The 27,986-nt window shown below is 41.7% G+C and overlaps 1 protein-coding gene across 2 annotated transcripts in view; it reads right to left on the bottom strand.

The window, feature by feature from the left end:
• Positions 1 to 264: 264 nt before the first annotated feature.
• The window catches only part of LOC119738687, a 29,510-nt gene continuing 1,788 nt past the window's right edge, over positions 265 to 27,986 (bottom strand). The window contains exons 2-3 of one of the 2 annotated variants that reach the window (XM_038213609.1): positions 21,034 to 21,109; positions 265 to 10,380 (exon numbers count right to left, since the gene is read on the bottom strand). In XM_038213609.1, the coding sequence (XP_038069537.1) occupies positions 2,842 to 10,380 (7,539 nt within the window). In that variant the 5' untranslated portion in view covers positions 21,034 to 21,109 and the 3' untranslated portion in view covers positions 265 to 2,841. The remainder of the gene's footprint in view (positions 10,381 to 21,033; positions 21,110 to 27,986) is intronic. The other variant, XM_038213610.1, reaches the window with a different exon arrangement.

Here is a 27,986-nt window from a genome sequence, read left to right as displayed (position 1 = left end):
GTCGAAACCCCCCCCCCCCCCCCTCCCGTGACACCCAAAAAAATTATACTGGTATAATGTCTGCCTGTCCAAAATACGGTACACCATTATGTAATCTAGTGTTAATAATCGTCGAATTTGAACAGCGCCCCCTATTGAATATGGTACATTTTCAGATTTCTTTTGCTGATGAACCCCCCCCCCCCCCCCCTGCGAAAATTCCTGGATCCGCCCCTGAGCTTTGGAGTGGGCAAAAGCTCGGCCACTACATAATCGGCTATGTTGGTATCAAACTGGGCTTGCGAATATCAATTTCAATAAACAATGCTCATTAAAAAAAAAGAATTGAGGGTATTTCTTTGTCATCTCTGAAATACAAAATCCAAATACAATGTTCATGTACTTTTGAAAAGCAGCAAGTTTAACATAACCTTTTGTCAGCATTACCTTGCACAAATTAAACCCACAAAAATACTAATAACCTTTTTGTTAGCATTTCTTTGCACAAATAATCCAAAAAAAAATAATAATAATAATAACAGTTTCAGCTACTTTACATTCCTGAGAAAACTCTTAAAAGTTGAAAAATTAACTTTTGGAATGTGTTCCATACCTAAACATCACTTGACACCCTGTGCACAAACCCTACGTGACTGGTCTGAAAATTTTAAAGTGTTTTCTCAGTAAATGCTTCAATATTTTCCCAGCTAAATTTGACTTTTTAGGACATGCTATCACTTTCTGAAAGTCGATAAGTCACTGCAGGGAAAAATGAGTGATGTCCATTAATGGAATTCTTACCAAACTTTTTTGAACTTAATACTGCTCAAATAAAAACGGGTTCGTTTGACAAAAACAGAACGGTCCATTACAAACAGTGTAAAAGTTACGAGCATCATTAAAAAGGCACGCTGAAAAATTGAAGTTTCCTCTGATCCTCTTAAAGAATCTCCCCAAAAAATTAATAATACTGTAGTTCCAATTAAGAAAGATACGGCACAATCCTAACCCTCCAGGGGCATTGTCTAGAAACTCTACTAAATGCATCAACATGTACAACGGTTGTCAAAGTGGGAAGCCTACCCATTGTAACGAGGTCCAATAGGTTAAAAAAAAAACAAGGCCAAACTGCCGCAGAGTCCTGGCAAACCTGTACAGTATCTCACAGTGGCACTGTTCAACTTTTCAGTTGACCTAAGCAAGATCAACAATGACCTCATAGACCCCTACATGATGACCTTTGACCTCAAACGTCTCAAATCATCTCAAGTCCCCATAGCCAAAGATTAATGTCAAAAAGTTTGGTTGAGAGTGAAGTGTGACTTTTCATGAGAGGCTGACAGCTCTAAACAGTTAACCTAACCAAACAGACACAGACACACAGACGGAATACACTTTTGGAAGAACCTCCTTTCTTCGCTTAAAAGCCAGGGGCTTAAAAGGAGCAGCTCAAACTATCCTGTAATAATACAGTTTATGCACTGGAATCGAAGCCCCATTTAAAAAAAATTCCAACTGATTTTACACCTGTTTTACTTTGTCACACCTGATGAACCTTGTTGCATCTGTCAGGTTTACCTCCCAAACGACACTGAACAATTCCAACAGCTTGTTTTTTTTAAAGTTATTAAAACACATGTACAACAGTTTTGTCCACTGTTTTGCAAATATACCAAAATATAAAGTAAGATTTGTCACATCCTGTGGCATTTGTCTAACTTTAAAAATATGAAACCGAAAAGTCTTTTTTTCTTTTCCAAATGTTGTTTTGGAAAATCACTTATTCCAAAATGTCTCAACTTCCCTGGAAATATTGAAAAATATTCTCAATTTTGGAAACGGCAGTAAACAACCTTCAAGTCCTTTCATTCACTTCTCAGTTAACTTTAACTGAACATAATGTCAAAATCTTCAATTTTCTCAACATTGTTGCTAGGAAAGTGCCCTGAATCCTTCAAACTTTAACACTCGACATTCTTCCACAAATCCCAAAATTTCAACTTTCAACAACTTTAAAAATCGCAACTTTTGGGTAACTTCATTAAACTGAATCAGAAAAAAAACCCAAGAAAGAAGCCAAGTGCTTAAACTTTTTGTTTGTCTTTCTCAGGCTCTAAGGACATTCCAACAGGTCATAAAGCAGTCAATTGGAAGTAGACCAATACATGAACATGTATACATAAAAAATCCTGCAACATCAAATGCTGTCTCCCTTAAAATCACGCTCTCCCTTAAAATCACGCCCTATCAAAAATGTTTTTGTCCTTTTTTTTCCTCCCTGAGATTCTGAAATGTGACATCCAAAAATTTTGGAAGCAGGCTTGATATCCTTGTAATAAAACTGCCATTAGATGAGTTATCACAGTAAATATGGTTAAAATAAATGAACATATGTGACCGGCTCCACAAAAAGGGTATTATGTCGCAAAAGAAAGTGAAATTGAGTTATAAACATGGTTGGAAAGCCCACAACGTAACTTTAATTTGGTATATTATAAAGCTCCATAGTCCATCACAATCTGGAGAGATGACGTATTTGCATATGAATTACTGCCTTTGAGTTCAAATTACACAACTGAGAAAACAGGCTTTGAAATAGCTGGCTTTAATGTAGAACAACAGAACTATGTACACAAAATGGTGTTTTTTCTCACTTTGTTCATCAAAATCATCATTTCTGCAAATGAACCCTGAAACTATAGGTAACAAAGATGGCAACAAATTTAAATCACATTTTGACAAAATGTTTACCCTCTCAATGTAAAGCAGGCCATTACACGATAATGCAAAGTGCGACTTAATACCTTTGATTGTGGAGCCGGACACATATGTCATATTTGTTACTAACCCCAAGGTAAGTATCTACATTGAATGTGTCCTGTTCAAGTACCGGTAGTGTGGATGCAGTGAGGAGATACTGACTATTTGAGGAAAACCACCAGAAGCATTCTCTTCTGGATGACTTGGTGGGTACCAGGTCCGACTGCTATAGCCTCGTTGTTGCTGGACGGAATGGCTGGCCACTTGCTGTGGCTCATCAATTTGTCTGGTCTCCATGTACTCTCTTCTCTGTGCAGTGATAGGTTGGCCCATCCTTTGGTATTTGTACCCACTGCCAGGGTTGGTAGAGCTGCTTGATGACGGATCTGAGTGCTGTTTCCTCAAGTGCCTCTGCCAGAGTTTACGGTAAGCATCGTCACGGGATTCAGCATTCATCGGAGCCCTTCCATCACTTTGATAGACATGAACTGTTTCTGGTCTGTTTGGAGGCACCTGCCGGATATCTGCATCAGGTGACACGAGCTGACAGTCCAGGGTACTGTAGCTTCTGGAGCATCTTGTCATTCTGTGGTTAGAACTGCGGTCATCAAGTTGTTGCCAAGGGATGCTGTGATACTGGTTTGCTGAGGGTTCTAGACCTCTGTTGTCCATGCTACTGTTTTCAACACGTGTCCTCAGTCCTTGTTCATTGTTGTTAGTCCAACACCATTCTCTCGAGTCCACATTCTGGTGACTAAAGGCAGCACTGGCTTCAGTTTGTCTGGTGATACATGCCATGCTTGCTTCATTCTCTCTCCTTAATGCACCCACATGGTTGTGTGATGTTAGGAAATGTTCCTGCCTGTATTCCTGAGGGCTATGCATTGGCGCTCTCCTTTGGTGGGAATCATGATACAATTCCTGATATTGGTAGGAGTCTGTTTGGTTGTTAGTGCGAAGCATAGTGGATGACCAGTGCCGCGATTCTTGGACTCTGCTGTCTGGGAAAGAACAAGCTAAACTCCACCTGCTGCCTGGAAGACAATGATTCTGATTGTCTTGTCCAATATTTTTGGGTGATACTGCGTCTGTTTTCAGGTACTGGTTCCTTGTTCCTTCCCTGGAGTAACGTCTTCCCCATTGATTTTGGTTCCTCCTTGATTGCTGAGTGTGATGACCAATTGATGGGCATTTCTGTGCCTCCTGGTTACCTGATAACGATGCCCTTCTACTCTGAGCATCTACAAAGCCTTTTCTAAGATGATCCTCTGGAGATGGTATCTGGAGTCTGGGTTGATTTAGACTTTGACTATGTCCCATTGGGTAATCCAGCATGGTTCTCAAGAGAACATCGCTTCTCCTTTCATCAGGTGACCTATGAGCAGATGAGATTCCTTCATTCATGGGATAACAGGGTTGTGCTGGTTCTGATGTTCCTGAATATACCACATCTGTTACAGGACCCTCCAAGGAGGCGTAACTGTTCGTTTTTCCTCCTCTGTTGTCCACATCTTTGGTCACTGATGCTCTATTAAACAGCACATCTGGATAGGGACTGGTAAATGGAGGACTGTCATTATTTCTACAGGGTACAACTGGCATTTGTCCATTTCCTGCCACATCAAAGATCTTTGGCATGCCGCTCATACCATCATCATCATCCATGGTATGTTCTATATATACATAAGGGTCATCTTGTTTCTCCTCACTGATGGGGGCGTCTTCCTTCTCTTCTGTGTCAGTTATGGCTCTTTTTCCTCTACTGACAAAGGGAGGTCCATTGATAAGGTCGAGATTGAAAGTGTTTTGGGTCACAACTGGCGCCACAGAATCCTTTTCAAAGCTTTCCAGGATCCTAGAAGTGAAACAGTTCTTGGTGATCCTTTTCAGAGTGTCTGACATTATTTTGTCTTCACCAATGTCCATATCAAGAAATAGGTTGTCTGCAATCTGTTCCTCCTGAGCTTGGGTTGAAACTGGCCCACCTGATGTTTCCGTGTTTGTCAGATCTACGCAACCACTTTCTTTGCAGCTGTCCACGATTGTTATATCACTGGCGATGTTGTTCTTCATGCTAATGTTCTGTGGATTCTCAATCTTCTGCCTTTTCAAGGTATCTTGGCTGTCAGTGTGAAGTTCTAAACTGCGTTTCTTTTGGAAACTAGGAGATAACTGGTTTTCATGTTCCTCCTGAATGTGGACATGCGATTCAATGTTTTGGTCTCCATCAATCTCCTTTCTGCCGTTCCCAACAGGAGAAGCACATTCTTGTAACTTACATGAGTCACTGGCAGTTTGGAGACCCTGGGATGAAACGACATGATTGCTCAAGACCATCTCAGCTGCATGTGCATTGTTTGGATTAGTGACAGATCCTACATTTGACCTCTCATCTCCTTCTGTAGTCCTATGCACATCATTTTGGATTGACTCAGGACTGATTTTCTGAGATGTAGAGTTTTCATATGATGTACTGTCTTTCAAGTTTAATCCAGTAACAATGATGCCGATATCACTGGCTAGCCGAAACAGTTCATCTAAAGGCTGGGCATGGCTAATGGGATTGTCCTCAGGAACTGTGTTGCTGCTCATTACAGGAGATTCCATTGAGGCTCCAACTCTTCCAGCATTATCAATTTTTGAGTCTTCAGTCAACACTTCATCAGAGCCTCCGCATGCAGATTCAGGTTCCTCAGTAACTTCACATATTTCACTGAGTGCATTCGAATTTGAGATATCAGCTGCTCCTTTCTCAAATCCATGATCTGCAGAATGTGATATCTCCTCTTCTGTATCTTCAACATCCCTGTGCTTCAAGCCGTTTTTGTTGCAGTCCTTAACAATATCTAATTCTGACACACCCTCACTTTGGCTGATCAAGATAGCTACACCATGTTCTTTCTCAGCTGTCATCACGTCTGAGACCGCAACTTCTGCTTCATCAACAGGGTCATCTTTCTGCAGCATTTCACGCACAAAGCTCTTGGATGAAGTAGAACGTGGAAGGATATTGTTTGGCATTTGACATGGTATGTCAGAGGAGATGTCCAGCTGATTTCCTTCAGTTTTGGGGTTATCTTCAGGTTGATCTTCAAAGCCTCTAAAGTCACCGTCAGGCTGATCAACCCATTCAGCACCTTTATAATCACACTCATCGGGAAGTTCAGTTTTCACACGACTGGTTGTGTTGCCCTCCATCATGCAGTTTGGGCTTTCAGCTTCATCATCAGAGAGTCTCTCCTCCTTCACTCTGACAGTTGTAAGCAAGTTCTCTCCATCTTTGTCAATCGGCTGCAAATCCTCCTTTGTTGCAGGGGAACCAGCTTTCAGACTGATGTCTGAAGTTCTGTGTTGCTCTTCAGTTACTGTGTCACAAGGTGTCCAGCGGGATGTGTTTGCTGTTAATTCTCCACTAACCTCAATGGAGTTTTGGGATGAAATTAAAGCAGGATCACCACAGCCTGTATGGCCACTCGGAACAGAATGGTCATCACCACACCTAGCTGTACCAAAGGACTGGCAACCTAGGATGCTTGAATTTGTCTCCTGGTGAGAGGTCTCCCTGTCTGATGGAGAAACCTGGTTTCCCAGAGTTGTCCCTGCTTGCTGGTGACCTGCTTGCTGGTGACCTGCTTGTTGCTGGCTTCCTAGCATTGTCTGGCAATTGGACTGGAGGAAGTGAACCTGGACATCGGGGATGAAACTTAACCTCTGTTGGCAATACCTACACCTGTAGGGATGCAGCTCATGATGGATGCGCAGGTGATACATCAACCCACTCTTCTTCTTAATCTTGAACAGACAAAGGGGGCACTCATATAAATCAGACTTAGCATTACGACCGAGATGGCTCTCCAATCTACTTGGCTCAAAGACATAATCACAGCCAGATCTTGGAAAGTTTGCATCTGGTTTTTGATGGTCAAGGCTGCTCTCTGGATCTGATGTCTCACACAAGTCTGTCACTTCAGATTCATCAACACTTGATTGCTTTCGTGTATCCATTAGTGTAGACTGATCCTGGTTGGAAGTTGGCCCATTTGGTTCACAATGCACACTGATAACATGGTCAAGCATTGCAAAAATGTTCAGATCGATCCGCCCACAAAATGAACAGCAGTACTTTTCCATGTCGCAGTGAGCCAAGATATGGCTCGTGTAATGAGGGATGCCGTCAAACCACTCACCGCACACACTGCAGTGGTAGCAATTGGAGATTGAATTTTTCTCCAAGACCCTGAGAATATTCTTCGCCTCTGAGAAGGTAATCTTTTTCATGGTGCCATGCCATCCTTGTTCACTGTATGAGAGTGCATTAGAGATGGCGTCTGAACTTGGCCCCACGACTGTAACTGTTTCGAAAATGTTTGGATGGCTGGGGAACTCCATCCCTAACACTGAATCAACGATAAGGTTGAATGCATCCGGAGTGACATGTTGCCCTTGGCCTGTTGGCATAGATGGAATTATCTTATCCAGAGGGCTAGTTTGAGGGACCTCCAAGACATTGATAGTGCTCATTGGTATTCTGGCCTCTACATTAAATGGCACTTCCTCTGAGATCTTTTCAGAAGGTACAGAGTCAACAGATAGTTTCAGGCCAGTTTTGCTTCTTTGCCATTGCATGTCGTCTGTTGTCTGGCCGCCCCCTGCAAAGAGAGATACAACTGATGAAATCTTCAGATCTTCCACAGTTAGTCTTGGTTCACAAAGAGGGTTTGAACTGCTCCTGAGACTGAGATCCTCATCAGTTGATGGCTCTACTCTCCCAGGAAGTTCAAAATATTGGCTTCCTTGAGAAATTGCACATCCTCTTGCGAAGTTGATACCCGATATTGGCTGCTGGGGTAGCACATCACAAGGAGGTGAAGTAGAAACGTCTTTACAGAGGTTAGTAGACTTCTTTGTGGTAGCTTCTGCTTCAATACTGTGGTAGATCAGTGCGTTTGAATTCTCCTGGGTTTCTACAAGGTTTGGCACTTGCTCCATATCAACAGAGTCACTAGTGAAAGTGCTCATCTGCTGGATGGTACGGGATGAGCTGAGAACATCAGTAGCCTCCTGATTTGGCTGTTTATTGGGTCCAGAGTATCTGGCAAACATAACCTTCACATGATGCTTTGCTTTCTTGTGGAGGGCCAAGGATCTCCAATGTCTGAACACCCTGCTGCACAGGTCACAGGAATGGATGAAATCATCCTCCATGATGTCTACTGAAGCTTCATCCAGAGATTCATCAGGGCCACCTTGCTGGTTCATTCCAAGCTTGAGATGAATCACTGATAAGGGGTGATGTGTCCGACGATGGGCATTAAGCTGTTTCCATGTGGAAAAATCAAGATTGCAGTTGTTGCATCGGCAAGGGTAGATCCCAGTGCGCATGCATGAGTCACTGTCCAGATCAGTAACTGATAAATCTTGATTGGATAAAACTGGCTCCAATGGTTGAGTATGAACAACTGGATCGACAGCTGGCTCGACAAATTTTTCATTGTTTCTGTCAGGGGATGATTTTTCAGCATTTTCGACAGGGAACTCTGCTTGGTCAAGCAAGAGTGGGTGGGAGCTCTGGAGGTGAACGTTCAGTATCTCAGACCTCCAAAATGTGAGGCCACAATGTGGGCAGGAATACTTTCCTTTGTTGCGTGTTTGACAGGCTGTTACTTCAGGTCTACCACTGTTGCTGTTTGCTGGCTTATCAACAGCTGCTTGTGTCCTAACCTCATTCCTTGGCTCACCTTCATCTGACTGGCTTGTGTCCTCACTGGCTGTTGTGCACCCACTTCTCCTGACGTGCAGAAACAATTTGACACAATTGTCGAATTCCTCATTGCATCGGGAGCATATCAAGGGATTGCTTGGCTTCTCAAAAATTTGGTTCCAATGGCTCCTGACATGCTTCCGAAGGGTGGTGGCACTGTCCCATGTTATGCCACAGAAGCCACATTTGTGTGGGCTCTTGCTTGGGCTACTCTGGTCAGTCTGGGGAGATTGCAGTTGGCTCCTAGAAACCTCAGATCTGGGGCCAGAGGAACTGCTGTTGTCCTGGATGCTGGTAGTTTTGGATGCTTCAGCATTAACCTCTTCAAAAGGACGTTTCTTTGAAGACTCCTTGATCATCTCAGATGATTGGTTGATCTGCTCTTTTCCACCACTTTTCTTTTTGCCATTGCACTTAGCTGCAGCGTGTTTTTTCAAGGCTTTGCTGTACCTAAAACCAGCCTTACAAATCCGACACACATACGGCAATCTGTTCCTCTTGTATTCATCGGACCCATAGTGTGAATTAATGTGGTTTTTCAGATGGCCAACAGTCCGGTACTTCATGCTGCATAGGCCACACTTGAACTGTTTGTAATAAACAGGACCAGACGACATGCTTTCCTTAACGGCAATCTGAGGAAGCTTTATCTTCATTGTAATATTTTTCCTTTTCTCCACATGTCCAGTTGCACCACTTTTCTTCTTGGACTCAGCCTCCAGACCATACTTCTCACCAATGAATGTGTTCCGTCGTCTTCTGGGCAAGTTTTGTGAACCTTTCTTTCTCATTTTGGCTTGAGTCCCTGTTTTGCCCCCATGACAAGAACTGTTTGTTTCAGAACCCCTGAGGCTGAATAGGCCTTCCTTTTGGGCACTGCATTTGTGTCTGATCTTTGATTCCAGGTCTGAGAACTCCTCACAGCATTCTAGGCACTTGAAAAGCTTCAGGGGAGGCCGATTTAGGAGTGATCCGCCGCCCGTTCTTTCTGGGCAGCACTTGTGTTGGAGCTGGGCCATGATGCGATCAAACCTCTGGAGGCATTTGGGGCACTGATACTGCAGCGACTTGGTCATCGTTTTCTTTGGTGGTATTTTCGTGAAAGACGAGGGTGTGGAAGAGCGTTTATTGGTGGAAGGATTTCCGGGCATTTGCTTTGACTGAGCAACTGAATCTGGCTCACTGGCTTCATCCCAATGCAAAGAGGGCATCTGGGCTTCAGGTAGACATGGTGTTGTGATGTTATCATGCTCAGAAACAGTTTCACGGCTAACAGTGCCGGGAGCAGCTGAGCTGACACCAAGGTCAAGTTGTCTGGGTACAAAGTGGTAAATGGGAACACTGTGGATGTTAATATGTACTGGCTGAACCGGCATCATAACCTCTGATCCGTCTGCAGGTAAGAAAGTTGAAGCTGGGTCAGAGTTAACAACAGGCACAGTTGGCGTAAACGCTGCACTTCCATTGCAAGTTACTGCATTGTCATGTACATACAAAGATGATGAATAGGAGAGTTGGTCATCCACAGAAACTGTCGAAGGAGGCAGTGAATTTTCCTTGAACTCCTCTAGACTGGCACTGGAGTGTTTTGTTCTGAAAGATGGGTCTGCTGCAGAAGTTGACTTCGAAGCCTTCTTGGAAGCACTACATTGCTCAGGGATTTCGGATCTGGTTGCGATTTGAAGGTTGTCCCGATTTGTCTCAGCGAAGAGAGAAACTGCTTGCTGCTGGGACTGCAGGGCTGGATTCTTGGCAGGTAGAACTGACTCGTCTGCGGGAGCTTTTCGTCTACTGCTGTTGGTGCTGTCACCACTGTGTGATGAGGCGGCGGGCCGTCGCAAGTTGGTTGGGAGGTTGCGATGCTCACCCAATTTGATCATCTGAAATAAACAAAAAAGGAAACAAGAATGAGAAAACCTGCATTTGAAATCCAGTCTGGCAGCTGTGAAAATGAGCAGGAGGTGTAACAAACTGAAGAGTGAAAAAGTGTCCTTGAGACTCATTGTGATCCAGACACACAAGGGAAAAAAACGTTAACATCTGAAGGGGCAGATAGAAATACTGACTCATATTCAGCACCGTAGGTCACCTTCTGTTAACTTGCTGTATTTCAGAACAAGTACTTGTACAGTATAGCAAGTACCGGTACATGTTGGGCTGAAATCCTCCTTGATGTACACTGAATATGTATGCCACACAATCTTGAGAAAAACAGGGCAGATGTCTCAAAAATTGCCAACTCAGGATTCAAATCCGAACAAGGTTGCTCAGGTGCTTATTACCAATAACCTTAACAAAAACCCTTCCAACCCTCCAAATATCCCAAACTATAATCAACATCTGAAAAAAAGGCCACTCTCAGAGTCTACATACATTAAGTAGGCATCAACCTGTTTCAACAATTTCTGGTTTTCCTATTCTGTGCATTGTTATTCCCAGGCCCTTTGCATAAAGTGACGTCACTACCACCTTGTAAGCAGGTTTGCACCTGTCAGAAAAAAGGCAGCCAACTCCCAAAAGTGTCCCCTGGACACTTCCAATTGCCCCTTGTCTCCAGTAAGTCCAGGGAAAACTGATGACGGCATAGAAACACCTGCTGACCATTTGCACATCTGGAAAGTTCCCCAGCACTAACCCTAACCCTCCTTAATCCTCCAAAATCCTCCTTGTGGTTTTGGAGGATTTTGGAGGATTGAGGCTGAATGGTATTTTTTTAGATAAGGATTTTGGAGGATTGATCCTGAACGGTATTTTTCAGAAAAGGGTTTTGGAGGATTGAGGCTGAATGGTATTTTTTCAGAAAAGGATTTAGGAAGTTTGAGGCTGAATGGTATTTTGAGGCAGGACTGTCGGACGATTTTGAAGGATTGAGGGGCTGGGTACCCTTCATTTGAACAGAAGTGCAACATTTTTGGATGAAGAGGATTTTGGAGGATTAAGGATGAATGCATTTTGAGGCAGGACTGTCTGAAAATTTTAAAGAATTTAGGCGCTGTTGTAAAACTTAGGAGGATTTTGGAGGATTGAGGATGGTTCCTAGCAAAAAAGACCTAGGGGTTAGGGCTAAATAAGTGAGAAGCCAAATGGTGTTTGTGTAATCTCAGGATGAAAGCTGTATTGCCTGGGGAACAGATGGATACATGTATATGTTTCGTCCATCTAATCAGCCAGAACAAGACTACTAGTTGATTGAAAAAACAAAATCTGATCCAAGTCAGACTGAAATACAGCATCAAGTACTTTACCACCCCCACAGGAAGCCTGATTTGAAAAATGATCCTTTCTACGGGCACTGTAGGCTGTCTTATCACCAAAAACACATTCGGGAATCATTTCCTGGCACTCAACACATAATGCTCCAAATGAATTTTGCAGATAAGAGGGAAAGAAAATGCAAGATGAGCACGTATCATGACGGACTTGGTTCTCAACGATTGGCTTGAAATTTTGTATGCACAATATTTATGTAGATTGTCTACCAATTAAAGGGACATTTTCGCTTTGTGATTTCCACACAGAAGTGCACATTTTAACGGCAACAGTTCAGTGGTGCACCCGGGATTTGGGTTTTTTTTTGGGGGGGGGGGGGGGAAGGCTCAAATTTAAAAAAAAAATGTTGCCCAAAATTTTTGGCCGAAAAGAAAAATAGGAATTTTTTGGGGGGGGGGGGGGGGCAGGGGCTATTTTGACGTTGGTGGCGCCACTTATACCTCTATTAAACTACTCGAAAATAGGCTCAAGCCCCCCTCCTATTTCTTTGGACACAAACCAGACACTTGATCTGCCTAGCCTCCTCGGTCATTGTGCTTAACAATGTACATGTACATGATATGGTTCATGTGCACAAAACAGTCACTTCTTCTTTTGAATTGAGTTAAACAGCAACAGCAATATCTGCTTTCCTTCAAGTGAGTCACAGAGGAGGAGGAGGGGGTTGAAGTTTTAAGGGGAAACTACTACAACATTTCCCCCTCCCAACATTTCCCTAATTTTGTTTTTCAGAATTAAAAGCCCCTGCACTTTAATTCACATCCTTTACTTGATCCATCCCTCCTGCATAAAAAAAATTCTTGTGAATCAAACATTATTGCTTCATAAAATTTCCTTAAAAAAAAGGATCCCCTTTTATTCCTCCCAGCTACACTCTGATCCAAAATCATGTACATGTAAGTATCAAGTGTTCAGATACTCATGTACAACAAAATGACTTTTAGTACCTTGAAATGTGTATTTAACTTAAAAACAAAGAAAAAATAGAAGAGAAACAGTCTAGACAATTATGCTGTAGCTGCGGCCCAGCACAAGGAAACTACTGAGTGATATCACCTACTTGGCTCATAACCAGTGATCATTTGAGACAGACCTGGATGAATTCCACTACGTAGCCTATGACAGCCGGGAAAACCAATATCCATTCATCATTTATCAGCCAATCAAAACACATAACGTGGCTGGTTGTGGTCACAACGGAAACAACCCTGATTATTATCCTGAACATAATCTGAGCACAAAGTCTCCCAATGATACATTGCTGTACACTGTGTTTTTAAAACAAGTTCAAGGCAACAGCTGTTTTCTTAAAAAAGTTCCCAGATACCATGTGCATAATATACTGTATGTACGTACATATATGTACATTGTGATCTACACAAGAATTTCAAACGTGTTTATAGTCATCTCTCCGCAAAACAGACCAATTTTGAGCATTGTGTGGACACTCTTAAGGCTTTTTTGACATCTCACTGTTAGTTTTGTACACAAACGTATTGTGAAGAGCATATTTCAGATATTTGGATACTAAGTTTTCAATTTACAAATGTACATCTATATATATAAGAGAGAAGTTTACTCGCCCCCGAGACGATGTTTGCTCCTGAAAGGATCCGAGACCGCGGGCTCCCGCGGCGCCAAAATCGCTCCACGTCCGTGGAAAAATGCGGAGGGTGTCTTCCGCCGGGTCGGACGCTTCGTGTCGTCCTAATTTTCCGGTACGGACCGGCGATCCGTTTCGTCGATTTATCGTGACTGCGTTTTGCGCAGGAATTTGCCGTCGTGTGCGCTTTCACGTTGACTGCCTGGCCGCCCCCCCGTGCTGGCTTTTCTGCGAGTCTAGACTGTGCGAGGTCAGCGGCTTCAACGTAGGGGTTTCGTTTACGTGTTCTACTCGGCCGTTCGGCAAAAGTGTTCACCAAACGTTAGTATGGGGTGACCTAGGCAAAATATTTTTTCTCCATGGTGCGTGGCCACCAAGTGTCCCTACTCTTTCATATGCTTCGCTTGCCGCCCCTGCGCCGAGTGCAACGAATACCCAGAAGGACTACACATTAGTATGCCTTGCCGCGGTCTGACCAATCGAAAGTCTACACTGCATAGTATTTCCGGGCTATGCAAAACTGTCGGTGGCAACGCGTACTGCAGCCTGCTCCACTGCCTGCAAACGAGGTTGGGTCTACGGTGCTCGCTATTTGTTGAAGCGCAAGCATGTGACGTCGCGTGATAGAGTGCTGTTGCTTCCATAATGTGTTTACAGCTCCATGCTTCCACCACCAAGGCTGAGCGTTGTGAGTTCGCTGCCCGCCACGTATAATTCAGTGTCGCGTTATAATTTCGGGGGCCTGTTTGGGGTCAACGAAGGATCGATGCATTCACAAAAAAATCGACGAAAAAGTGTCCGACCCGGCGGAAGACACCCACATTTTTCCACGGACGTGGAGCCATTTTGGTGTCGCGTGAGACCGCGGTCTCGGATCCTTTCAGGAGCAAACATTTCTCGGAGGCCGAGTAAAACTTGCTCTTATAAAGATGGTTGAACCAACTTCACTAAAAGCTAAATCGACTTTTTCCTCGAAGACGGTCTCGCAAATTGTAAGAAGTTCAAGTTTACGTTTGTTGAAGAGTCCAATACTGAAACTTAATTATGACCTTCCTCCATGATCGTTTGTAATTGTATGGTAACACGCAACATTTTCATTTCAAATGACACCTTTACGTTTTATTGCATTATGATTTATTGTCAAAACTGTACAATCAGCCTTCGCCTGTGTACTACGGTAACCTTTTCACTGCGTTTTCCAAATGCGACTGCCTCACAAAATGCCAATTTAACAGACCAACGGGAACATATACAGACAGTTGCCATGGTACATAATTATCATGTGCGTAAATCGACGGGGACAGGGGGAACCCCCCCATTTTAAAGCGGGGGATATTGTTTGGTTTCCCCCCCCCCCCCCACACACACACACTTTTTCTTCCCCGAATAAAAATTGTAGCCTATACAACAATGATTCTATTGCTCAGAATACATGTAGCTGATTCAATTACTCCAAACTCAAAACTTTACAAGATGATCTTTTGCTGAAATTGGTTTTAGTGGTCAGAAATTGCACCACAGAAATTGCTTTTCTATAACTGCATGTCTCCTTAACTATATCCCCACTTACATTTAACTCCCCAAATTTTCATCCCCAACACTACGCCCTACCCGATCTATGATCGGGTAAATCAGCTTGTATGTTATATGTACATTGTAAGACAATTTTGAGTACCCAACCATTCATGTGTAATGTACCGGTACATGTACACATGCTGACTTAAAGCCCCGACAAGGATTGTACAATGTACTATGCCAATAACATTTATAAATCAACGACGTATGCTCTACCTTGTACGTACTTGTACATTTCGTCCACAAAAATAACACCTACATGTACTTGGTTTGAGCCCCTATATTAAGTATATAATTATAGACCCTTTGCATTACACAGGCATGCAACTGGGAAGTCACAAAAAAGAGGAAATTCAAATTTTCCCAAGACTTTGTACAGTGATGTTCTATTTTCAATGGCACACTTGGGATGTACAAAAAGAGGAATTCAGCTGATCTGAGGAAAAGTTGCATGCCTGCTTACAGCCATCTTTGAGGTACATAAAACTTTGCTTAGCACGAAAAAGTCTGGCTTATAAAAGCAGGTTACCAACCAAAACTCAATGTGATGTATATTGCTCGTGATCAGTATTCAGCTGTTGTTTGCTGAGCATGAAAATCACGTGGAGTTTTGGCTGGTAACCTGCTTTTATAAGCCAGACTTTTTTTGTGCTTAGCAAATTTTTGTGCTTAGCAGCGCTGTGAAATTGGCCCCTGGTAAGATGACCTCCGGTGCAGTTATTTTTTACTGAATTAAACAATTTCTGACTTCAACATGCAAACCTTTGAATCTTACCTGCATTAAAATTAAAGTTACCACAAAGATGGCTGCTGCATGCAAATTGTCTATGACTCACCTTAAGACTACTAGGCCTCACCCTGGTGCACCCACAGCCCATAAAGTGTACATACTACACCTGCAGACTTGCAGTAAATGTTCAGTGCTACTTCACCATGTGCCGTACATAAAAAGCTTATCCACGGATTAGTGATAAAGAGTAGCGAAATTGACTACCGAAGCTTCACAAACACAACTGGAGTCTTCAAATGTTTACAATGAGTGGGTGTTGCCCGAAGGCAAGTCATTGGCCCATCGATAAATTTGTCCACGTGGACATAATAAAGGCTAGGAAGTTCATGTTCAAGTTACACATTGCTCTTGGTTTACCAGGACCCTGGATGCAGGACATTTGGCTGTCACAAACATACATGTACACGTCATACAAATTGTTGTTGTCGGAAGGCATTTGATTGGTGCTTGATTTGGGTACTTCAGGTCTAGGAAGTTCACATTCAAGTCAAAAGGTTGTCAGTACACTAGAGCCCTGGATGCAGGAAGTTATTTACTGGCGAAATGCCAAACTCTTAAAGCTTAGAGCGTCAATGAATGGAAATATATGTCTACCCTGAGTGTAGTCATTGGCCACTATACCATCAAACATTTGCCACTGTACTTGTAAACTTACTGTCTGTAGAAAAATAGGCCAAAAAAGAAGAAATAGTTCTGCTTTCAGTTACCCTACCTACCCTATTTTGACAGCCCCTACCCAAATCATCAATTACTACCTTTTACCCTCAACTACATGAGTCACTTCCATAAGATCGTGCACAAAAAATATTGCCCCCCCAAAAAAAAAAAGATGTCCCTACCTATGCTATGTAACTTCGAATTCAAGTCATAAGTTTATGTTCATTTCCACTACACTACTACAGCCTTTTTAAGTTAAATACACAAAATGCAAACTCATGTCAAGCTCCTGAGCAAGCATAAAGAAAAAAGAAATTGTATTTAACGCAACAAAGTTCTGTTCTGCTACCATAGCCATGGATGGATGCAGAAGAAGTTGAGAAGAGGCAAAATTGCAAACTCATGTCACGCACAGATATTTCATAAAAACGAATCAAGTTCTTTTCATTATACTACAGGCCTTGACACAGAAGCTAAGAATGGGCATTTGATGCTCCAACGAGCATACCGGTGTCACGGTCTCACTTCTCTGGCGTGCTAGCTTCTCCGGGTCGATTTGGCGGATAACTGAGCACGTTACATGAGCACGATTCATGCTCACGTGTCCGCTGTGCTTACTTTTCCTTGGGCTGTTTTCTGAAGTCTACCAAGCCCATTAATAACACATTGAGGGACACCCAAGAATGTGTTATGTAACACTTCCTGTGGGTCAAGTCATTCCATGGTCTTGCAAGCATTCTGGTTTGTGTTCCCAGCATCATGCATGTGTGTGTTCATGGAGGAATAATTAAGAACGAACTCCTTGGTCCGTGTTCCTTGCTCGTTCGTGGTCCATTTTGTCCTTATTTTTGCAACCACGGCTTAAAATAAATGTGCATTTCAAATTCAAGTCTTTAATATTGGGAGTTAATAGTGCGCGCCACGAAAATTCTATGCATACAAATATCTTACGTACACAAGAACAGCCCCGAAAAACTCAGCACACTAATACAGTGACGAAAATGTACACTACTGCGCAATTTTGTGCATGCGTGTTGAAGCGAAATTTCCGTTTTGGAGAAGCTAGCACGCCGGAGAAGTGAGACCGTGACACTGGATGTGTCTTTTTATTGTTCAAATGACCCTCTTGAAATATTCAAACTATCAAGTTCTTTTCTAGTTTTGCCACAGCCCTTGACACAGAAGTTATGAATGGGCAAAATGCAAACTCATGTGACGCTCATCTGAGCATAATGAATGGGTGTTAGTTTCACTGACCAGGCCCCCCCTTTTGAAGTGCACCGTTCACGTTATGATCAAGTTATTTTCATTAATTTAACTACAACCTCAATGCAGGAAGTTATGAACTGGCAAAACGTCTAACTCTTGTGAAGCATTATGGTAATAAGAGTGCGGTTGCACTGTGTAACAAATCTCTTTTGAAAGTCTGTGAGAGATTTTATTACATGGTGCAACCACAGAGCAAGGACCCAAGGAGTCAGAACTCTTAGTTAACATACCAATCCCTCGGAAATGTCTATAGCTACAGCACTGTGACCGCAAGCCTCGACCATTCAAAGCGTGAATGCCAGCGGCCTTTGAACACGATGATCGTCGCCGCCTTTTTAGTTGGTAACCAACAACCTCCCTTTATGCTGCATAATAAGTCATGTCACGTCGCTGCTCTTTTTTTGAAAAATATATTTTACGACAAGAAAGGTTTTTAAAACTGCGCAGTTGTTAGATGCGAGTTATGAACTCAAGTTAGCAATGTGCAGTTGTTGGTGCTTAAAAGCGTTATCTGTCCCTGTAATTTGGAGATAAATTGGATTTCTTTCAGATAAGTTTTCATGTATATTCAGAAATATTAATTGGCAATATATCATTGATGAAATGTGTTTTTTTTTTTAAATTTCACAAGTTTTCACACTTAAGGTACAGAGCATTTTGTTCTTCATGAAATGATTGTTCAAGTGATGTTGACCACATTTATATACAGTATCATCCAACTGCGAACAAACACTTCAAAATCATTCATTTTTAGCGATGTTTGGCAACTGCGCATGCGTATTTACCATGGTACTGTCTACGAAGCCATGCAAACTCCTTTTTCTGGCATTAGTGAGCGCGGATCTCTATTGTGTAGAGATTAGCGTAGTGAGCAACTGAGCAAGCTGGCCGCCAGGTGCTTTCTATTGTAGCTTTCGAGCGCGGCGACCATCGTTTTACTTTTGAAGTCTTAGAGTACGAACTCCTTGGGTCCTTGCTCTATGGTGCAACTGTATCGCAGACCTTCAAATCTTATCTAACTTAAAACAGGCAGCTGGGAAATTAGAAAAAACGAGAAAACTCCAAAGCACACAAGACTTTGTTTAGTGTTTCTCAATTTGTAATGGCATTCATGAGAAGTAAAAAAAACCAAGGAAATCAACGGATCCGAGGAAAAGTTGCATGCCTGTTATAAGCATATAAATGGTTCCACACTTCCAGATTTAGATTTTCTTTGGCAATGTACACCTGTAAAGTATGTACGTCGTCTCGGAAGTTCACGTTGAAGTCATCAAATTGAGTTCGTTTTCAGAGTTCCTGGTGCAGGAAGTTATGACTGCTAAAATACTTCCTCCCTTTGGCAATGTATACGTGTTTGTTTTTAGATGGGTCTTTTTTCAGGGCGGGGTGGGGGGGGGGGGGGAGGGAACTGGGCCAGGGTTGGCGAGTGCGGCTTGGGTGTTTGAGATAGCAATTGTAAGACTGACATTGAAATTTGAATTTACCACTGTGCACGGTATGTATACGTGTATGAGTTGTTTATAGTGGAATCTTATTGCCAGACAGATGTGCGGATCTAGGCCTTACACTTACAAAGTACAATTGTGCTTATTTTTCTCTTCAAATCCTATTTATTAATACAATTGTGTTAAACACATGTTACATGATGGTATAGTTCAGAAATCAGACCAGAGATTTGGACCATGGCAGGGCCATTGGCACAGTCTCACAGAAACTTCAAAGTCCAAGTGATACTGATAGCACAACATACGGTACAGTGCGAAGCAATATGGCGGCCAACGATCGCGCTGCCATGAAAAAAAATCTGTCGTCATGAATGAAGTTAACCCTAAAGCTTATAAAAAATCTCTTTTAGTCTACCGGTATCTTTTACAGTTCTATGCCTATTTTTGTCAATGAAGAATGTGTTTTGGATGTAATGACAGTGTGTTTATGGTAACAACAAGGTATAACCCCTAGTTAGTGTCTCCCAAAACTTTGTTTAGCCTTTAGGAGTATACAAAAGGAGTGAACATGTCCAAAAAAGCTAATGACACACCAAATGGAGGCCATACTGACCACAATCCCACATACAACTGTATAATGTACCAGGTGGTTATTGCATAACACATTAACTATTCAGCCATCCACAACTACCCTTGGCCATAATTGTTTAATTTGGATAATACATTGTGCAACCCTGGACCCCCTGGCTGGCCAGTTGTGGTCACAATTCACAAAGGTTAATCCCTTACAAAGGACTGGGGTCATTCAGGATTTAATCTTAAAGGGAAAATACAACATTTGCAAACATCAAAAAATAAAACTACCAAATCATTTTGAAATACCTTGCTGGACTGTTAGTGAATGACAGTGTAAAGCATCCTGTAAAATCATGGCACCTGGTATACTGTCATTTTCAAGAAAAGTGGTATTTTTGTATCAATTTCCAACGCTGATCGGCCGATCAGCGTTGAAAAAAAACTGGCTTTTTTTCAAATACTGGCCCCAGTTGACCATCGCACTTATTTGCAATCGATTACACACCTATGAACGGGTACAAGCCAGCTAGACTGGTTCCCTGACCTTACAATTCCCCAATATATGTAAACTGCTCTGTTTCTTCTTAAATGGAGTCAGGGAACCAGACTACAGGAAAATGATTGTTTTTCTTGGTTTTTATAGCATTTTCGAACCCAAAACCTCAAAAAAGTCAGTGTAACTATATTTGCTATATATTTCCAACCCCCCAATTCCATCCATTTCTGAAAATTACAGCAAAAGCAAATGATGTATATTCCCTTTAAGCTGCAACCTATCTCTAATGATTGGAATTTGGGGATGCAGGGATGGACAAAGGAGAATTCAAAGTAGATTCTGGAGTCCATAGAACAAGATCAATTCAGGGAAAAGAAAAACAAACTGACTTAGTCCCTAATGTCCTGGAATACCAAACTGTTGTTATTGATGGTTTTTGTAGAATCACACAATGGCATTATTTGATTGTCTCCTAAGACTTAAAATACCATTGCCCACAATACATGTTCAATCCGTATGTGGTTAACAAACATGTACTGGCACATGTACAAACTTTTACACTAAAGATGCATGTTTAGGCCAAGTAAAGATATCGCCTCCCCCCCCTCCTTTTTGCCACCGCCTCTTTAAAAAGCAAAAATTATTCATACAGTTGCATTGTATTGTGTCTTCTTATGCGTTTCCAGCAAAAATGCACATATGCAAGTTCAAAATCTGGTAGAATTACTAGAAAGGGTCGAAGGCTCTCTCTCGCACAAAAGTATTGACAAACGAGTTACCGGTAAAATTGAAGAAAGAATTCATTTTGGAAAATCTGCCATGTTGAACAAAATTTCTTTAAATAAAACTTACCTTGCTTTTATGTGGAAACAATATTGTTCAGTCATCCTGATAGCTGGCCGAAGCACTTATGATCATGGTAGTGTTCCTTTGGGACAACGAAAATGATAGAGGTGTTTTGAGTCAAAACTTCTGGAGACATTACTGACTTCATCTTTACTTCACTAAATGCATGCATCTTGCTCTCAAACCCACACAGCATCATAGCTTTGTGCATCAGTTACTGTACCATTCATACTGCTTGCTCTACTGTGCATATTGTAATTATAGCTATCACATTCAGTGATCACGTACATGTCAATAATAGCACTTCGCTCGTCAAGCTTGAATACACAGGCTAAAAGGGTCTTTACAAACTTCAGCTACACCAGTACAGACTGTGCTAATAACCAGATTATCTATCCAACTGGATTACGCAACAAGAGTCCAAAAGAGATTAAGGGTGTACGCCAGTAAATAGGCCTAAACCAATCCACCAAGCTCGTGAATTAAAGTTATACTGCAAAATACTTTGTACTAGAGAGGCTCTGAGAGCCATGAAATTGGGGAATTGAAGAGAAAAGGCAATGAACCTCTTGCCCGGATTTGGGGCTTATAATTCTGAGCATTTTGGATGCAGTTGGGCTCGAAAGTGTCACTTTTTTTGCCATGTTGTGGAGGGATCATTTTTCAAGATGGCTACTTTTCCGCTTTGGGAAAAATAGGGGTTGTCCACTTTGGGTGCACTGAGCGTGAGACTCGGGCATTTTAAGGTTAAATGCACATCCCCGCACGCTCATGCCCATGCAGGATTTCTTGAATAAATAAAACTTGAAAATTATGTTAAATCTTTTGCTCAATAAAGTTGGTTAATGTGGTCAGAAATTGCCTCAGATCACACCAGACAGCGTCTAGAGTCTAACTCTTTTCCAGGCCCTTATTAAAGTGGGCCCTGAACCCGCTGTACATGAACCTTACTGGCAAAGTGGTATTTCTGATTCAATGCCATCCCACATACACATGTTCTTGCAAAGTTCAGGCAGAGGTCTTTGGCCTCAGTCCCTCAGAACATGCTCAGAACATCTTATTTTTGTGTGTCTCAACTTGCCATTGCATCTTGATGAAATGTGGCAGCTGATGGGGCGCTTCAAGGACATGTACATGTGCAAAATGCATTGAGGCATTCCCATTAATGTTAAAGCCAGCCAACTTTTACACAACAAACATGAGTTCACATGCATGCATTGACCCTCACTGAACCTATGATGCATGACTTTTCAATGTGTTAGAGGAAAAGGATGTGAAGCCAGCATCAATGGCTGCCAAACACTGAGCTCTTGAGGTGCCATCCAAGACTTTGCTTGTACATAAAAGTATGTTTTCTATCTCAGGTTAATTTTGGATAGATCCATATCTCCTTGATAAGATTACATCTTGAGATAAGTTTATCACAGGGTGCCAACATCCAAGAATGTCGCACATTCCATGATAGAATTCAAAGGATGTGGTTATCCTACTTTCAGGATGACTGCATCTTGTGTCAAGTTATCTCAACATGATTGTCATCATCTTGTCCATCAAAGCCATGTTCCCACTGGTTTTTTTCCCCACGGCCATGCAGAAACTCACCATGACATTCCTTCAAGCAAGTCTACCCATGCATCCGTGCATACGCACTCAGACTTTCTTTCACACCGAAAGAGCGTTTATTGTGAACGTGATTGACTGACAGAATGTCCCTGACAACTTACATGTACTTAGCATGGCTGCGCAGAATGCAGTAAACTCCGGCTAAACCGACATCGTACAACTCGTCAAATTGCTCAAGTCGGCTGTCGGACTAAAGTCCTGATTGTCCGTAATGCATTTCCATTGAATTTTTTATTTCTAAGTCGGCTTTTATAAGTCGCCATTTTGCTCAAGTCTTCGTGTTACTCTCGGTCCCCTTTCCATAAAAAGCATTACAAAATCCTGCGTGTAAGTCGGCATTCAACAAATTTCCAAAAAAATAAAAGCTGGCAGTCAACAACTTAACAAGTCCTTCACATGAAAAGTTTTGAGAAAATTACTAACAGAGAAAACACATAGATGTACATGATGTGCCGGGTACATGGCATTTTGGCTATGAAACTCTCCTGTAGTTAGACCATTCAAAACACCTCAAAATCTGGGTGCTGGCAAATTGGAGGGAAAAAAATGCTGGACCTTTTAAAATCCTCCAGAATTTATTGTTACTGCACTACCACACCTTTCAATTCCTTTCGAAAAGGTATTGAAATGCAACTAACTGAATTTGCCCACAGAGTTGCTTCACCTTTCGAAACCTTTGGAAAAGTCAAAAAGTTCCAGCACTATTTCACCTTTCAAAACCCCTTTGGTCAGGCAAATTAAAATGTTTTGAAAGGTCTGATTACTCTCTTTGCCAACTGACTGGGCATAGCAGGGTTACAAAATCTGTATGACGGTTTGAAGTTTTATTTGGTGGCTGTTGATATGCAAATAATAGAGCAAGGAATGCCTGAGAATCTGTTGAGCTCATTATACTGTGAAACTGAAAGTATCTTCAAAATCTGCCTAGATCAGCATTATTTCTTAATGTATACCATAGAGAAAGTATACAATTACCCATCCATTCCATCCCACTAAGAGATTCACTCAAGGACCCACCACACACAGCTGACCATATGAGTTTATTACTTGCCTAGAACTCAGAAGTAGGCCACAACAACCCACAAGGCAAGAAGTGCATTAACCAAGGTTGAAACTGAAAGACTTTTAAAACATTTTTAAAGGTGGGGACTTTAAAAATTGACAAAATTCCAACAAGTTGGTTCAACAATTTTACTTCAAGTTCACATTTTGTGAAACACTGATCTCTGGCCATGTCCATGGGTAGGGTAGGGTCCCCATACTCATTATAGTGCTAAATATCTTGGCATTCACGCAGCATGTAGTGTTTTTTTTTACCCGCGGTTTAAAACCACCCATGTGACAGGCTCTCAACCAATAGGAATGGTTGTACTGTCTCAGGTATTAATGAATGGAGGTTTACACTCAGTAGAGTTGAGGTTTACAACTTTAATACCAGTGTGTGTAGAGGTTTATTCAACTGGCACGAGCTGTTTATTTTACAGTAAAGAATTACATTCATAAAGATCAAAAGTTCAATGCACCAGGCCAGAGGCTACAGTTTGTCCACAGCACAATGTACATATTTATATTGCATATAATCAGTGCAGCTGGGTATCAAAGATTTATCAGATAAACTCAGTCCTTCATAAACCATTGCCCAATGTGTACACAATACACATTGGGGCCCCTCATTATTTGATAAACTAAATCTCAACACTCTGAAATCTTATCAATCACTTCCACAGTCCCACAGAAGCACCTTTCTACTGTAAAATGGTCATTCTATAAATATGGGTCCACTTTGCCCTGTTACATCTGACACTTAGGCCTATGATGCTGATGTGCTCATTAAATAATGCAGTCATCCTCATATAGAGTGTTAATGAATAGAAAACTATTGTGCATACAACAAATAAAATATTGTTTAAAGTCATTCTTAATCATTAATGATGGAAATTACAAAGTCACCAGGTACTTCATTAAAACACCACTATAATAAGGAACCACGGTGGGGTCCATATGTAAAAAATGTTCGTTATAGAGGTCGTTTGTTATAGTGATTTTGTACTATAATAGAATTCATTATATTTATACCAGTAACCGACATACAGAATGTTTGTCATTTGATTGGTAGAACTCACATAACGTGACGTGCATTATTAATATTACCCCCATTCACGCCAGGACTAAAAAAGTCCTTTTGCCCATGGAGCGGGGAATGGGAAATACTATTGAACAGTTAGGATCAATGCTTGTTCCATGACGCGGTATTTGTGTGCAAAGGCATGCTGGTGTGCGCGTTCAAGCATTGCGCGTAGCACGTATTGTTCCAAAGAGCCATTATTGTTCCATTTTCGTGATGGGGTGGTTTGGAAGAGAGAAACACATTTTCCACCAATTTTGTATTGAAACAAAAGATCCAGTATATCAAATGACAAGGATTTACATGTATGTCAGTTGAGTTGCTTTAAATTGTGAAACGGGAGGAATGTTACTGCTCGGTAACATCTGGACTTATATGACCTTGCGATAATATTCAGACTCCCATTTGAGCCACTCAATATTTGTATACTATTGGGGCATCAAACGGGTTATGTTCATTTTAGCCAGATGTTCATTATATCGGGTTAGGGACAAAAAAAAATGTTACATTTTGGACCCTAAATTAATAGAATAACATACTGTCCCTCCTTATTCTACCTATTTCAGGGAATGTACATCATTGGCTTTAGCTGTAAGTTTCAGAAATGAACTATTTGAAGTGTTAGTATTAATAATAGATCAAAAATTGTTACACTGACATGTTTGAAGTTTTGTGTTCGAAAATGCTAGAAAAAACAAGAAAAACAAAAATGTTCAAGTAGTCTGGTTCCCTGACTCCGCTAAAGATGAAATGATCAATTTACAGATGCCGGAAAATTGTAAGGTAAGGGAACCAGTCTAGCTGGCCTGCACCCGTTCATACCAATAGCAAAAATTTTGTGCTGAAAAAAGTAGTAAATTTGGAGCAGTACCGGTAGTTGAAAAATGTTTTTGGAAATGTATACAAAAATACCATTTTCTTGAAAATGACTTCACACCAGGTGCCATAATTTTACAGGATACTTTAGACTGTCATTTACCAACATCCTAGTAAGATATTTCGTAAAAACTTTCTAGTTTTATTTTCGATGTTTGCAAATGTTGTATATTCCCTTTAACTATGGTACCACCTAAGGCCAAAAAAAAATATGTTTCTCGTCCCCGCCCGCTTCCTTTTTGGAGGCCGCCTGGATTTTTTTATTATTGAAAAACGCAGTAAAAAAACCACCTAAAAAGTCAAATGCATCTGAAACTGTTCATTGTAGACCAATACAACTCTAAATGACACTGTAAATTATGTTCAGTTCTCTTGTCCAACTTGTCTTTCATTTTAAAAGTGTCTTTGAACAGTGGAAACACCAACAGTTGCAGGAAATTTTAAACTGGCGGACATCTTGAAAAAAATTAAAAATAAAAAGCACCACTTCCTCCTTTTTTTTTTTAAAAACCCGGACGAGAAACATGTTGTTTTTTTATTCGGCCTAAAATTAACATTCCACTTTTCATGCAACAAGGATTGATAGGGATTACTGGCTGTACAGTCACAGACAGCAACAATTTTGTTGTGGCTATTCATTAGTTACTGGCTGTACAGTCACAGACAGCAACAATTTTGTTGTGGCTATTCATTAGTTACTGGCTGTACAGTCACAGACAGCAACAATTTTGTTGTGGCTATTCACTAGTTACTGGCTGTACAGTCACAGACAGCAACAATTTTGTTGTGGCTATTCATTAGTTACTGGCTGTACAGTCACAGACAGCAACAATTTTGTTGTGGCTATTCATTAGTTACTGGCTGTACAGTCACAGACAGCAACAATTTTGTTGTGGCTATTCATTAGTTACTGGCTGTACAGTCACAGACAGCAACAATTTTGTTGTGGCTATTCATTAGTTACTGGCTGTACAGTCACAGACAGCAACAATTTTGTTGTGGCTATTCATTAGTTACTGGCTGTACAGTCACAGACAGCAACAATTTTGTTGTGGCTATTCATTAGGCCAAAAAAAAAAAGTCTCTCTGGTATGCGAGCGCCTCACCGTAACCATGCGCGTCGGCAAAATGAAAAAGGTATTTTTTCAATGAAAGATGATGTCTCAAAACTGCCAAACTCACTGGTTTGTCTGGAATCCTGCTGCTGCACAATTTTAACGTGTTTTTGGATGGGGTTATGATCGAGAATAAGCTTTATGTGGCCTCTCTGGACTCCCATATATTTGCACTAAGTTTAGTCGGGCACCATTTGCAGTCATCAGCTGACATTTGAGGCAAAAAAAATCAGGTAAAAAAAAAAAAAGCCGCGTCGCCGCACCACTTTTTGGGCAAGCTCCATACCAGAAACCGGAGACTTTTTTTTTTGGGCCTTAGTTACTGGCTGCACAGACAGCAACAATTTTGTCATGGTTATTCCTCCCTAAATGTTATTAGTTACACCTACTGTAGGAGCTTTAACACAGTTGTCAGGGTAATTGATTGATACCAGCACTGCATCCAGCCAGTTTCCTTCCTCCATGCTCCACCATACAGGACAGGTATTCCCAGCGGTACATGGGAGTGAGAGGGGTTTATTGTTCCTGGAAATGGCCTTTGAGGTCTAGGGCAAATTTGTGACTGTCCAGAGAGCAGACAATGTGGCACCTAAGAAGCTTTGGCCCAATCATCCAACAAGAGGGACATACATGTACTCCCAAGCCTGTGGCTTCCCCTGTGGTCTGGTAGCTTATCACAGTGCTAATGTATTCCCTGGCTTGTGGGATGATTAATCCACCAAAGGAGTGCCATCTTGACCCCGCATTCTTGAAGGATGTGTGAGGCTCTCATGACTCCATGTGACAAACTACACATGGCGCCCTACATGTAACTCCCCACACCACAGCTAACATTAGATTTGCAGTTCAATGCTTTCCAGTGTCACTGAAAACTCCATTATCTGGTCCACTCATTGAAGTTTTACACTTGAATGGACATCCATGAACGCACTTCCACGTTCTTCAAGTTCAACCTTTCTTAACCTCCTGGCTAAATTATTTTTGGTTGCCTCATTACCGGACACACTCTGGCAGGGAAAGTGATGGACTTTTTGACTGTCTGTGACTGTTCAAACAGTAGGAGAGTTAACACAGTCCATCATGCTTGTAACCTGTGTAAAGTAGAGCTGCCCATAAACTGCAATCTTTTCAGATGTCAGCAGCTGCTCCAAATCAGGACCAGATATCCCCTCTGGACTGCTGGACCAAGGCCAGCCATTATTATGTGCTGATCTAGTGGT

Source organism: Patiria miniata, unplaced genomic scaffold (assembly GCF_015706575.1).
Source record: "Patiria miniata isolate m_02_andy unplaced genomic scaffold, ASM1570657v1 HiC_scaffold_3, whole genome shotgun sequence".
Classification (NCBI taxonomy): domain Eukaryota; kingdom Metazoa; phylum Echinodermata; class Asteroidea; order Valvatida; family Asterinidae; genus Patiria; species Patiria miniata.
This window is presented reverse-complemented; position numbering and strand designations above follow the sequence as displayed.